Genomic DNA, 15,180 nt, shown 5'->3' on the forward strand with positions numbered 1-15,180 from the left:
CCTTCTTCCCCATATACGATATTTATTTTTTGGAGGTGAGGCAGGCCGACTGGAATTCAACATCTTCAAGGGAGTAGTTTGTCAGATATGTTTCCCCCTCTGGTATTTTCAGGGAGTGGTCTGGGAGTCCCAGTGTCAATCCAGTCTGGGATAGTCATCATCCCCCTTCCTCCACCCAGCCACCTCAGGCGGTAATGTATTATATTGAGGCAGCAGTTGTAAACAGCATACTCAATGAGTTTGAGAGATGAAGAATAATAAAGTGAAAGTTACAGGGACAGGTGAGAGCAAAGTTTTTAATGGATGTGAGAAATTAACATGCATTAAGAGGAGAAAGAGCCTGAAGAGAGTGAAAGGCGGAGGAGAAGTGTGAAGGAGAGGACAAGGGAAGCAGGAGGAGAGAGGTCACTGAGGCAGGGGGATGGTTTAGAGTACAAGAGAAATATCACGGTTTGGGACAGGAGAGGAGGTGGAGGGAGAAAGAGAGATCAGGTTAGAGTTAATCAACTTTATTTTTGAAGAGCTTGACAAGATCCTCTGTGAAGAGAGAGAGGTGCAGGAGATTAGGTGGTTTTATGGCAAAAGACAGTTGGGATCAATATTTGTGGAGTAGTAGTGCGGTTTGATGAAGAAAATGGCAGAACTGAAAAAAGGAAGGAATTTGGATGTCTGTGTGGTCATGTGACTTTCAGCAGAGGCACTTAGCAGAGAATATAAAAGTTGGAGATCAGGCTAGGATTGGGAGTTGTTGGTAGAGACCTTGTGGTGGGAGAAATAGATGAAAAAGGCAGACCTGAGAGAGAAAGCAGAGTGGAGAGAGTCACTGTCTGAGTGAATGGAAGAAGAATGTGGAGAATGAGAATGGTTGAAAAGACCCCCACATAAACGTGTCCCCCCACTGCCACCCCCCTCCCACAGCCCCTCCACCACAACTGCACTGCACCCGAACACACACAGACCTCCCCCACTGCCCAGCACCTCCCCACAGGCCCCTCCACTGCCTAGCAACCTAAAACACACAAGCCTCCCGCACTGCCAAGCGCCTCCAGCCCCCTCACGGCTGAGTGCCCCCCCCCAGACTCAGTAGAGACCTACTCCCCCGTGCCCTGCCCCCGGCCACACTAGCTGGCCCCACTGGGAGGTGATTGTGTCTGCTGGGCTGAGCCGGCATCACAGCTGGGGCTGGTCCCAGGGTGGGGATCACTCTGGCCCCTCAGGAGCAGTGCAATCAGTTAGGCTGGAGCAGGAGTGGGGTCTGTTCAGGGTGGGCTCTCTCAGGACCCACAAGCCTGGCAGGATCCGGCCAAGACCCATGTGTTGCTCCCTTCCCCACACCCCAACTGGCTGAAACCGGCCTGACCTCTGCACCGGTCCCAGGCAGCTCAGCCCCTGGGAATAGACGGGACCCCATAGGTGGTGGGCAGCAGACACCACTCGGAGCCATGCTGGGGAGCAGGGCAGATCCCTGGGATGCAACCCTTGAGAGCCTGCCAGGCCCGGCCGAACTCACTGGCCCCACAGCCAGCAATCCTGCCCAGCCCACATGGCAGAGCCCAGCTTCTGGGTGGAACCGGCGAGCCCCCAACAAGCAAGAAGAACCTGCTGGCTGGGAGCTGATGACAGAAAGGCCTGGGTGTTGGACTGCCCTGGGCAAGGAGCCAGACCCAGCTGTGTGGATAGGTTAGGGGTAGTCTGTAATAGGCCCCTTCCCAGTGTGAGCCTGGCGCCATTGGCACCATTGTAAACCCAGTACTGAGTTGCTTAACAAATCGATTTATACCCCAATATTCTGGATACATATTTTCAATAATTGTTGCTGAATACCGCACCATGTATTTTACTGAGCCTCCTGAAGAGAATAACAGAAAATAATTAATTATGTCTTACATGCAAAAAATCTAGACTTCTGTGTAAAGGATTGCACTGGAGAGTGCTGAAATTTCATGAGCTGTTCAACACTATTCATAGTACATTCTTTTTAAATGTAGCCACTATTTATGTTAGGACTTAACCCATGATCAATTATGGAACATGCATGTGGTGTTCAAAATTCAACCACATTATTGTGATCAACATTTTTTACTTGCTACCCTGAGAAAGCTTTAAAAGTTTGGCATTTGATTATGATGTCATATTTGAGCAAAGTCAATACAAAATAGCAGCGAAAAAATTAGCGTAATTCCTTTGGCTGCTAGTATGCTTTCCGATGCACTTTTAAATCTTAAAAGTTGCACTTTTAAAGCATGTTTAAATCTCAGTTGGACTGGAGACATTTATTGCAATATCACTAGAACTTTAAGTGTACTTAGTTGAATTATAGGTCTGCAAATAAACAATGTACACAGTACACATCCCCATCTAGAATTTATTAATTCTGCCTCTGCATTAAGCAGACCAGCAACAGAAGTTAGTTTCCAATGTCCCAAATAGAATATAATTAAAGGAGCAAAATTTGAGGAACAAAAAGAGCCAAAAAGAAGTTGAAAGAGAACCAATATGCTTGAATGTTAAAATATATATATATATTTTTGGAACTATGACATTGGTCTTTATTCTCATTTACATTAAATTATGTTCACTTTAGACTACTAGAGCAGTGTAAAGAGGCTTTGGTGTAAATGAAAATCAGGCTCAATGCCTTTTATAACAGAAAATATAATATCAAATGCCTTGAAGCTCAGGTTATTTAAGCAAGTGTATAACTTTAAGCATATGAGTAATCTCACTGAAATGAATATGTCTGCTTACACCTATGATTAAGTACCTTGCTGAATCAGAGGTGTGGATTCTAACATGCATGATAATCATCATAGGGACTGGATAATCAGATACTTATAAAGAGGCTGTGTGCATTTTGGTCAGAAATATTAATATAGTTTTTTCCTATAATGATAAATACTTTGGTATTCTACCCTATTTGTTTTATTAGTGCCTCAGACAAATTATGCAGTTAAAGAATGATCCATTGTATGATTTTGATGAATATCCTTCCTAAAATTTAAAATATAGATGTGAGCAGCAAATTTGAATGAAACAGCTGCCCAGATTTCTCTATCAAGAGTGTGCTATATAAGGCAGAACCACTTATTAGAAGTCTTGAGTAAGGTGCTCTTCAAAGCTAGAAGTAATGTGCCTGAACATATAAGGATCTTGCATGTGCATACAATTATTTATGTGGAAGTGTTGACAATAAATTAAATTTAACTTTGCACTCAGCCATTAAACCTCACAGTAGTTTAATTTTCTAGGAATGATGCTTCCAGGAAGTTCTCTGTGACCCTGAAAGTAAAAGGTTTAAATAATCTGTAATTCCGTAATCCTGTGTTTCTGCTACCCCTCAATCAGTGATTCAGAGCTCTGAGAACTTTTTTCAAGTCCTATTACTGATTTTAGGAGTCATATTCATCCAATAAGGGAAGAGAAACTATATCATATGAGTTACGTGATGAAATACAACTAACTTATAAAGCTCAAATTTATAACATTGAGTACTGAATACTCAATATCAAACTGATTGTGATTGGTCCATATAGTAATAAATAAAAATATTTATTACTAGTTTCAAATAATGACTAATCCAAAGAAATCACTATCTGCTTGCCGATAATCCACAATCAGAAAAAGAGGCTAAATTAATCAAAGATTTATCCAGGACATTTACATTTACCCTTTACATTTTACAAGTGAATAAACTTCATAAATACTTTGCAGTTGAAAATGATGTTAACTAAATAACATTGTATTCAAAAAAGTCAGTTGTTAGGTATAAAACTTCATATATCAGTGTATGTGTATATTCATACTGTTCATAATAGGAATGAATCCATACTGACAGTTCCAATTTATACTTATAAAACTGAACATCAGTCTAATTTTGTGTCAATGACTCTTTAGTTCTGATAATACCATTGAAGTGATTTTAAATTATGGTGTACTAATGGTAATTACTTTGATAGGTATACTTAACTGTTATTTTGGTAAATCATTTGTAGATGACAGTCTCACTAACCAAGTATTACTTTCTTAATAATGTTAGATGTGTTGAGAGTTTGCTCATCTGGTGACCCAGAGTTCACCTCTTGAGAGAATGGCTACTCAGAGCACATGACAATTAGGAGCTCACAAAGACCAGGCATTGGTAGCACCATGCTATCTGTGCTTCTTATGCATGTCTCATGTTTCCATAGCAACGAATTCAACATAACATTCAATTTTACAATGATACCGTAGACTTCCTTGGTAATAGGGAACATGGAGACCCATATTTTAGAACAAATGACTTATTCAGCTGTTCTTTCAAAAAAAATGTTGAAACTTTGGATGGACTACAATATTTCATCTTCAGTACCTATACTGTTTTAAATTACTTTTTATCAAATTAATGCATTTTTATTTATAGGTTCTTCTCTTAACTATGACCTTGATCTTGCAAAGGGATCACCTTTGAAAAGTTTGGGAACTATATAGTTTTACTAGAATAAAAAGGGGTTACTTGATCTATTCTAAAATAGAATCCTAAAACTTGAGCCTTATTTAATATGGTTAATTCTTTGTGTTTTGTAGTAATGATGGAATCTGGCATAATATCGCACAGTTACTGTAAATGACTAATCCATTAATTTAGTATATTCTACAACATATGTGCATTGTTTTCATTCCTATAAAGTGGTAGCAAGAATTTTAAAGAATTTTCTCACATTGGCCTCTCAACACCATATTCTGGTGTTTAGTTCACCATAATTCCAACTACTACATTAGTCCGTATTAGCCAGAGTTGCTTTGATTTCACTCTGTAGTAACCTTTCATCAGCCAGCCATCACTAACCTTGAACTTCCATATCTAGGTTGATAGCTTTTTTAACATTCCATTCATTCCATTATTTTTAGTTGATCCACATCACATCCACCAACTATCAGTGTAGTTTTTCCACATAAAATTCAATCAAAGTATTAAATTTTCAGTCACACTTTTTGTTTAAGCATTCTGTGCTGTGTTCTTTTCAGTGTCAGTGTCTTTAGTTCTGATTTTTCAATTTTGTCCCTCTCCTTTTCCTTAACTTGTTAGTCTGATCCAACCTCTTCTACCTCATCTGATGATTATCAATATGTTATGGAAGCTAAGCTACAAGAAATGATCTCCATACGTAGGAAGGTAGTCCTACTGGACTTTACTTTCTATTGCTAAATAGAATCTATCTGATTTGTTTTCATTTTTTATTATTATTATTATTTTATTGATAATCAACCATCGTGCAGTTCAGTGCTTCAGGAGCTTACAATTTTATGATGGCAGGTTTGTGTTCAAACCATGCACAGTCTGCATGTTACATTTGGCTGATTTCATTGCTCATAAATAACTCCAATATTTTGCTGACGCTTGGATGTAACAGGCCTTTGTAGCTGACACATTTCAAGCAATGCTGTTCAGCTGCCTGTTTAAATAAAGTTTATTTTTTGAAAACTAAGTTTGCAGTTAGTAGTAGCTTGCTTTATATTTTGTTTAAACATTGCTGACATAAAGATTTGTAAAGCAATTTAAATTTCAGACCGAGTCTTCCTATTTTTTTTTTACAGGCCGAAGAAAGACATGGTAACATTGAAGAACGTATGAGACACTTGGAAGCTCAACTTGAAGAAAAAAATCAGGAACTTCAAAGAGTATGTGTATTGCAGACACTTCATTTTCTGTGCTTAGCATTTGAAATATAGGACCAAATTATGCCCTCAGTTACATGCCTACAACTTCATTAATTGCAGAATAATGCTTTTGTGAGTCTGAGGGCAGAATCTGTGCTGTATTTTTTTCATCAACTTAGTCAACTGATTTAAATTTCGTTTTAGTTGGCTATAAACAGTCTGCTGATACAAAAGTTTCTAATATACCTTTATCAGGAGTTAATGTGTATTGATCAATAGATGAACTTAAAGTATAATTTCTTCTGTTGCTGGATATTTTAATGAACATGTTTTCAATCACCATAAAATCTATGCATTTTAATAGGGCATTAATTAACCTGGAAACTTATCATTGTGTTTCCTTTGTTCTGTACTGAAGGCAAGACAAAGAGAGAAAATGAATGAGGAGCACAACAAAAGATTATCAGATACTGTAGACAGACTTTTGACAGAATCCAATGAGCGCCTGCAGCTACACTTAAAAGAGAGAATGGCAGCACTTGAGGAAAAGGTAAAGTGTAAAGGGCAGTATAAACTTAAATTGAATAAGGTTACTACTGTATATATTTTATCTAGATATAAATGTGATGCTGACTCTATGATGCATAGGCAAATGTGAACCTAATAGCTACAAATCTAATCAAATTTTTAGCATCAAGCAAAATATCAGATATTTGTATCCTGGTAGAGTTTTTATAATACTGTCGATAATATATAACTTATACAGCTTTTACATGTTCAAATCAAGGTACATACTTTCATGAAAGAACCCTCCAAATGCCATCGTGGATATTATCTCAATTTTTACTGATGGGGAACCAGAAGTGGAGAGCTCACCCAAGCTTGCCCACAGCCACAACATGAGGCAGTGGCAGAACCTGGGTTAAAATTCAGGAGTTCCCAAGTCCTAGATCTGTTCTCATTCCTGAATTGCATCCTGCCTCTTCTGTGCAGTTAAAAGTTTACATAACAGATATATGCTCATTTATTCCCAGATAAATGTTTTGTTCAGGGTAGGAGTGAGATGTATAGGTAAATCAGTGACCAGAGAAAGAATAAATTATGGCAGTTGTTCTTCAGTGGATTCCACTAATCCCTTCGTTATCTTAAAGAGAAATAAAAAAATAGGTGTGTTTAACACTTGCTTGAGGAGGGAAGGCTGGAAGATGATTAATGTGATGATATTGTAGACTCATCTTGAGGATTTGTGACACAAACATTCAAAAACATTCTCCATTTGCTCCTGTCTTATCTATTGCTTGGCTCTAAATGCATCCTTGAGATGTTTCCTGGGATTATTGGGGAGCAAATTCATGTTTGGCCCTGTGAATTTGAGTAATTCCACTTTAGCCATCCCAATTCCACTCTTCTTCATACATAGACAAAGACTGAAATGTATTTCACCCATACAAAGCCACTGGCTCAGGGGCTCTTTCTGAAGTCCCAAGTTCCCCCTGCACCATTGATATGCTGGTTTCTGGGTCCCCATCCCTTCCACCCCATAACATGACAATGGGGGTTACATTGTGCAAAGTTGCTCTGGCCCTCGACACCATGAGGAATTTCACTCTAAACATCAGATTCCTTTGTGTGGTAGAAAACTCACTACAGTCTCTTTAAATAGTTGAAGAAAATGATCTATTCCTCTGAAATCCTCATTCAAATACACCTCCAGCCAAATTTCTCCAAGGCAACATGTACACCTGCAGATTTTTGCTGCTCCTGAGGCAGAATACTGTAGAAAGTAGAGAATATGCCTGTCACAGAGAGAACCTGTGGGGAAAAGAATGTGTAAAATCTCAGAATAAGATATTAGAAAAGTGTCTGCTGTCCTTGAAAGAAAATATTTGGATTGTGTATAGGGTTCTTGATCTGACCTCTACGCATTCCAAAAGTCTTAACAGATACATATTGAAAATTCTGTGGAGAACAAGGTAGATCAGTTCACTTAATTTAGTTAACTTGATCAGATGGCCGCTTCTGGTACTGGATATTTCCTCCTGTTTTATTTACATTTCAAATGTCTTTTTCTCTCCTAGAATGTTTTAATTCAGGAATCTGAAAGTTTCAGGAAGAACCTGGAAGAATCTTTACATGACAAGGTACTATATAATTCTCCTATTGTATCTGTAATCTCATTGTTTTACTTTAGAAAAATCATTTGATATTATTCGAATATGAGAAAATATGTTTGTAGTGTACTTAACTTCTCAAACTGGCATCTGGAAATTGATCAAATAGCAGTAAAACACTCCCGAGGATCCTGGAGTAGATGGTTCTTTACCCACCCAGTTGCTTAAGCTAGAAATTGATGCTATATAAAAATGCTCCTATAAATATAGTTTATGGTTGAAATCTGGCCCCACTGAAGTGAATTGACTTCAGTGAGGCCAGGATTTCACCATACAAATTGTAGTTCTTAAAAAGACAGGTTTAACAGAGATTTTCATGTAAATGGTTATATGTCTTTAGTTAAGAATATAATTTTTTGATTTGATGCATTTACTCTAACAGGTGCAGTGAAATTATACTAACCATAGCTGAAAGGTGCCTTTTTGAGTTCAGGGCAATTTAACCACAAAACACTGGTTTAGTGAATCAGTCAAATTAATTATAAATGTTTATTCCAAACACAAGTTTTTGGTTTTATTTTAAAGATATACTTGCCTTAAAGGCAGTAGAACACAAAAATACATCCATCTTTAGATTTATACATAAAGCATTTTTGCAGTGTGTCCAATTAAATTAAAATACATAGTGTAGAATGAAAAAAAATACAGCTGCACTTGTTCCTAAGGGGAAAGTAACTATTACCATATGACACACAAAATAAACATGAAGTGAGGAAAATGGGAAGAGAAAATATCTGTTTAAGTCTATTGTTATTTTACTCCTCTATAAAGTAATTTTGTAGAGAGGCAGGGAGATGTTGTGGTTAAGGCTGAACTAGAGCTCAAGAGATTGTGTTTCAATTCCTGACTGCTACAAATTTGCTGTGTGACCTTGGGCAAGTACTTAATGTCTCTGTGCCTCAGTTCCCCATGTGTAAAATGAGATAATAAACCTTCCTTTCAGCCACTATTTGTCCTGTCTGTTCAGGCTGTGAGCTCTTTGGAGAAAGAACTATCTATTATGTATGTTGCAAAATGGGGCCACTAGGTACTAGCATAATGTAAATAATAATGATATTATTACCTTTATATGTAATACACTACTACAAAAATATTTAAAATAGCTGTTGTCACTTAATTTTGGGCTAGGAATGTGGCAGCTGTATAGGAATCACTACTTGGATTTTCAAATAAATCAAACTTCTCCTTCCCATTATCCCAAATGTAAAATTGCACCTATTTTGGTGAAATTGGGACTATAATTTAGTCTGGGTTAAATTACAGTAAAATGTCAGAGGTCCTGTCAGGGGCGCATGAAAGCTCTTAGTGTTGCTATTACTGAACTGTTGCTGAACTGATGGTGTATTTTATCCCATTTTTTGCCAGTGTAGGCAAGTTGTAATTGGGCCAATGTTATCCCAAGTTTAACTGCATTGGCTTAATAAAGTCGTGTAAGAGATGAATATGGCTAATTCTTTTTCAGTTTGGGTTCTGGCCTGAATATTCATATTACTTATTGATATATATATGAACAATCAGTTATATATTCTGAAATCAACTTTTTACAAATCTGCTTGAAGATTTGAAAAAATTATGTATTTATTTATGTATTTATTCTGAGGGAATGTGGGAGGAGTAGGGAAGAAAAGAGGAAAAAAGAGAGATTCTTAGTTCAGTGGGTAAGCCCCACAGCAAAGCTCAGTGCATTTACCATACAAGTGTTCCCTTCACAAATAATCACATTTTTATTTCTTACTTTCTAAACTACAAAATAAAATTCCTTGAATGATTTATTTAATTTTGGCAAAAGAAATGCTAATACATTTACAGTGGTCAAGAAAATTTAGTCTAATAGACATGACATTAATTAAATGCAGTTATTAAGAATTAATTAGCAAGTGATCTATATCACCAAATCACTTCTGTATTTCTCTTCAATTTAAAAAATACTATTAAAAGAGCTATTGGATGTCTCGAAGCAGAAGTCCCTTTCCTTCTCCTTTCAGGAGCCTAACATTTTGAAACATTGAAAATGACGGTGTTAATTATATTTCCTTGCTTTTTTTGTTTTGGTTTTGGTTTTTTTATATTTACAATTTTTATTAATTTTCCAATTCCTTGCTTTGTTTTGATTATTTTTAGAAATCCATTATTACGACAGAAGAAAGCTGAATTGTTTTGTGTTAAAAAAACCCAAAACTATAGAAACCTACCTCTTTTATCTAGCAACTGTTGTAACTGGGTGTGTTCAAAATTTGGCCCTTAATATCCCAGTTTTGAGAGGTGCAAAGTGGTGATTAGCATCCTTTATGTCTGCTGGCATCGCTGGAATTTGAGCTTTCTGAGCACCTCCTAGGAGGTCTCATCAGCTCACAAGTTTGAGTCTTAAGGCGCCAATTCAGCAAGGCACTTAAACATCTGCTTATCTTTAAAGAAGGCGCTTACTCACAAGCATAAAGCTAGGCAGGTACTTAGGTATGTACTCACTGAATTGGAGCTATAAGTCAGTGGGACTTAACTACATGCTTAAAGTTAAGTACTTAAGGGCTAAAGAGAGATGGACTTAAGCTGGGTTTGAGTACTTTCCTGAATCATGGTCTGACCTGGTTTTCAAGTTATTCATCACTTACTTAGTTGGTAATAGTCATTTCTAGCAATGGCAGCAGCATCTGCCACCGTTCCACATTTTTTGGGGAAGTTCATTCCTCAGCATTTTTTCTTATCAGCCTAATTTTGCTATTAGTGCTTCTTTCATGTCATCACTCATGGTTAATGGTGTCTACTTTGCCTTTTCAACCCTAAAACTACTGTTTTTTAGTTTCTTCTTCTTTTCTAACACAAGTTGCATGAAAAAATTTAATTTTCAGGCATGAGCCCTTCACAAAGTCCCTTCCAGCTTATGAGGAAATAGTAAGGAGTACTAAGCAGCCTTCTCTCAATGCACATACATTATTAACAGTAATGGCATTTGCATGGATTCATCAAAAGGAGACTATGCCTGAATTTATTTCCTATTTTAGAAGTCAGTAACTAATTTTTTTACAGCTTTATATTCAGTACATCTCCTCTCAAAAACATTTCTCCTCTTTTCAGGAAAGATTGTCAGAAGAAATTGACAAACTGAGATCTGAACTTGACCAGTTGAAGATAAGGACTGGCTCTCTAATTGAACCTACATTGTCAAGGTAACTTAAAAAAATCATAAGGTAATTGAACTTCAGGCTAACATGTAAAGATTGTTCAAGACTTTATAACAAGGATGTGTTTTCAATAGACATTAAAAACATTTTTTAAAGTTAGCTATTCAATGGTTACTATTGTCCCTTCTGATTGTTTTTCATAGTATAGCTGGGGCCTTACATAAGTGAGTACCATATTTCTAAGATCAGAGTCAAGTATTCTGTTTTAAACTATGTTATACTTCTAAAATGTACTGAAAATACTTTAATAATTTCCAGGGAAGCCTAAAAATAGAATTCCAGTTTCCAAGTTTCACACTAGAATTGATTAACAAATTTAGAGTCCTACTCCAACAATTGTATCTAACTATTATTTTTCCCTTAAGTGAGAGTTAACAAGGTTTTGCTTAGTGCATAGAGTAAGGTTTCAGAGTAGCAGCCGTGTTAGTCTGTATTCGCAAAAAGAAAAGGAGTACTTGTGGCACCTTAGAGATTAACAAATTTATTAGAGCATAAGCTTTCGTGAGCTACAGCTCACTTCATCGGATGAAGTGAGCTGTAGCTCACGAAAGCTTATGCTCTAATAAATTTGCATAGAGTAAGGTTCCGATCTTTCAGCTTATTGTGCAGGCAAAGTTCAGCAGGGTTCCTCACTGGCACAATGATCTGTCTGCCAAAGTTTGTTGAAGGATCAGGAACTAACTAATAATGAGACATGAACTTTTTGATTACAAATCTTGTCTGCTACTGATAGCTGAAGATAAATTATTTGGGAAATCTGTTGCAATGGTTATAGAATAATAGAACATTTTTTCTTTCTGTCCAACAATGTCCTTTAAAATAAAATTCACACCTGTTTTTCCTGCCTTCATTTCATGACTAGCAAGCTTAATATGTTAAAGTTTAGGATTTGTCAGCCAAAACACATGGTACAAAACTAAACTGAGAAAACTCTAATCTGAATCAAGTTCTTTTTCCTTGAATGCTGTTATACTTGCCTGAATAAGCTACTATACACCCTCATGTTTCTGAGGGAGATTGCTCAATGCTTGCTTAAAACTCTTTTTTTAAATTTTCTTATACCTTTTATTTTATTTTATTTATGCTGTGTTTATTTGAGAAATATAAATTAACGTACTGGACTCAAGCTTGTTAACTGTTATAATGGTTTCTCACTTTGTTCTTTTGAAACTTGAGTTATGTGGACACACACATGGGGACACACACGTTTTATATAGTGCCTTTCTCATGAGGCTCTCGGAGTGCTTTATAGATATTAAACCAAAATTCAGCCTAGAAACACCACTATGAAACTGGTAAGTCTAATCCCCATTTCAGAGATGGGGAAACTGCTACACAAGCAGTGTAGAACAGAGCAACAGTGTTTAATTGAAACATACGCTCTATGTCAAGCTGTATCAAGCACTTTGTTGTGACACTGATGGTTTTTCTAGAGTGAAGACCATATACCTGCTTAAATGGAGAGAACTGCTGGACAAATCTCAACACCTGGCACAATGGTTACTTCCCCGGGTGTAGCTGCTTACCTGCAACCTCTCACCATCATGGGGGAATAGCAGTCTTATTTTCTTGTCATTCACTGCCTCGCTTTCTTCTCTGAACACATCCTCATAACCTGTGCCTAGGTGCTGTATGAGCTCCATGCGCTGCCTTACAGCTGTGCCCTGGAAATTCAGCAGTGCACTCTAAAATTGTTTACATCCCAAACCCTATTCCCACACTTACAAAGCTGCTGCTGCTGGAATTCTTCACTGAGTGTGAGTAATACAGTGAATTCCTGATGCTGAGATCCCTCCACTTGTACTTGAATTCCTCCACCTGTCAGGAAAGGAAGGGAGGAGAACTCATCCCAAAACTACCTTTCCATTAAAAGAGTCTGGTCTTTCAACAAGGAGGATACAGCATGGGCTTATGTGGCATTATGAGGCTGGGCAGTAGATGAATGTCTACTGGCTGGAGACTGGAATCTGGGCTGCCTCCCACTGTCTGCCATCCCATTGCAGAGCTGATAGGCATTGTGTACCCTCCCTGACCTAATTCAGAATGAGTTTCACATTTTTCAGACACATACACCGAAAGGGTACATTCACATCCCACTACCGTAAGTCATGCACTCAGGCTTAATTTAGAGGGTCCTAATTGTGCATGTGTCTTCCAGGTGCAATTTTTCCCATTGAACCATAAGGATTTTCAAGATCCTCTGAAAAGAGACTACACAAAAATTCACACTGAATACCCTGATGGGTGTGTGCAAAACAGCCCACAGTATGTTTGCAGTGTATTATCTTGAATTTTTCAATTTACAATAGGAATATGAAGCTTTTGAAATTAACAATTACTATTTGTAGTTTGTACTCTGGAAGAATTAATAAATCATTCTCATAGTTTGTAATCAGTACTTTTATTTCAAAGTTGTATGCTCAATTCAAATTTAATTTTAAACATAAATATGTTTGGGAAATGGAATGCAAATCACATCATTGATTTAATTTTCAAATCTTCCTTGCATTATGTTTAGAATAACCATTTCTGGCTTAACACACCAAGAAGTTAAAGTTAGCTCATTTAAAGCTAAAATCAAATTATTCTGAAGTACTCAAAATAACAAGGATTTTTTATTATAAGAACATCCACACAGGTTATAACATAGCTTTTCAAGGTTGTCACTAATATTTACCAGCTCAAGCACAAAATCTACTTGCCCACCCTTCACCATTATGATTTATGAAGGAAAAAAATAGGAGACTTGGCATTTATGACTATAGGGATCTGACATACGCTATACCTAGGAACTAAACCCTAAGACATATTTTCTAACATATGTCTCTGGAATTGTTTATGGCTCTGATCTAATACTTCAGAGTATATGGTATCTGTCTTCTTTTTTGTTTTGCTGTAGAATATTTATTGTTGGTTAAAGGTACCATATTGGCAACTTTGGACAATAAAACCTTGATTTGTTGTTCACAGAATTGACACAGTACATGTAATAAATGGCACTATCACTCTTTACAGAACATGGTGTATGTGCTGATGAGTTCTTTGATAGCTGCTGAGTTCGATGCACGAGTAACAATCCTGTCCACAGGTAGGGCACACTTACACATTAGCAGTGCTTTGAATCCAAGCAGCAGATTCTTTCCTCCTCAGATGCCAGTCATCACAAATCTTGATCCGGTCTGCCTTGCAACACTTCACTCCCTCTACAAGCGGTCTCCGCCAACCAGAGCGGCATTCTGCACTCCTTTCCCAATTATTCAGAGAGATTCCAAAGGATACGTAAGTCATCTTTACAAGCATCCCAAAATCTACGCAGTGCTCTGCCTCTTTCTAGATCCTTCGTGAGCTTCTGAGTACAACACACTCTTCGGGATCCTGTAATCTGGCATTCACTTGACATGTCCAAACCACCTTAGTCTTTTCTTACTAATTAATGTTCCCAAGAATGACATATCAACACAATTTAACACTTCCACATTTGTCATCCTGTCTTGCCATCTTATTCGAAGAATTTTACACAAGCATCTGGTATAAAAGCTGTTTAATCTTTTGGTGGTATGCGTGGCATAAGTCATCCATGTTTCTGAGCCATATAGAAGAGTGGATAAAACACATCTCTCATAAATATGGGTTTTCACTTTAGTTGACAATTTGTTATTGTTCCAGGCTCTGTCTTGCAAAGTTCCTGGCTGATTTACCTATTCTACTAGTGAGCTCAGCAAGAAGATCTACATTGCTGGTAACAGTAGAGCTAAGGTAGCAAAATTGGTCAATGCCATCCAAACAAATACCATCTAAGATGATATATGGAACTGGTTTTGAAGAGCCTTGGTGCATGGTAACAGTCTTCTTCAAGCTTACTACTAGCCCAAAGATTTTGCATGAATCAGAGAACTTGGTAATCAAATGTTGTAGGACATCAACAGTGAGCCACGAGGGCTGCATCATCTACAAACAACAGGTCCCTTATGATGGTCTCCTTCACCTTTGTCTTGGCTCTGAACCTTGCAAAGTTAAATAAACCTCCATCATGTTTCGTGCTAAGACAGACACTCTGTGGAACATCATGGGATGCATGTTGAAGCTGGCATGAGAAGTAAATATTAAACAATGTAGGAGCCAGTATGCAACCCTGCTTCACTTCATTGTTGATGTTAAATGAGTCCAGCTCTTGGTTTTCATATATTACAGTT

At 37.3% G+C, this 15,180-nt stretch overlaps 1 protein-coding gene across 1 annotated transcript in view; it reads left to right on the forward strand.

The window, feature by feature from the left end:
* The window catches only part of PPFIA2 (PTPRF interacting protein alpha 2), a 617,899-nt gene that overhangs the window by 505,494 nt on the left and 97,225 nt on the right, over positions 1-15,180 (forward strand). Inside the window, 4 exon segments of the mRNA XM_043492739.1 lie at positions 5,575-5,658; positions 6,056-6,187; positions 7,716-7,778; positions 10,881-10,972. Of these exon segments, the coding sequence (XP_043348674.1) occupies positions 5,575-5,658; positions 6,056-6,187; positions 7,716-7,778; positions 10,881-10,972 (371 nt within the window).

The sequence above is a fragment of the Dermochelys coriacea genome, chromosome 1, assembly GCF_009764565.3.
Source record: "Dermochelys coriacea isolate rDerCor1 chromosome 1, rDerCor1.pri.v4, whole genome shotgun sequence".
Taxonomy (NCBI): domain Eukaryota; kingdom Metazoa; phylum Chordata; order Testudines; family Dermochelyidae; genus Dermochelys; species Dermochelys coriacea.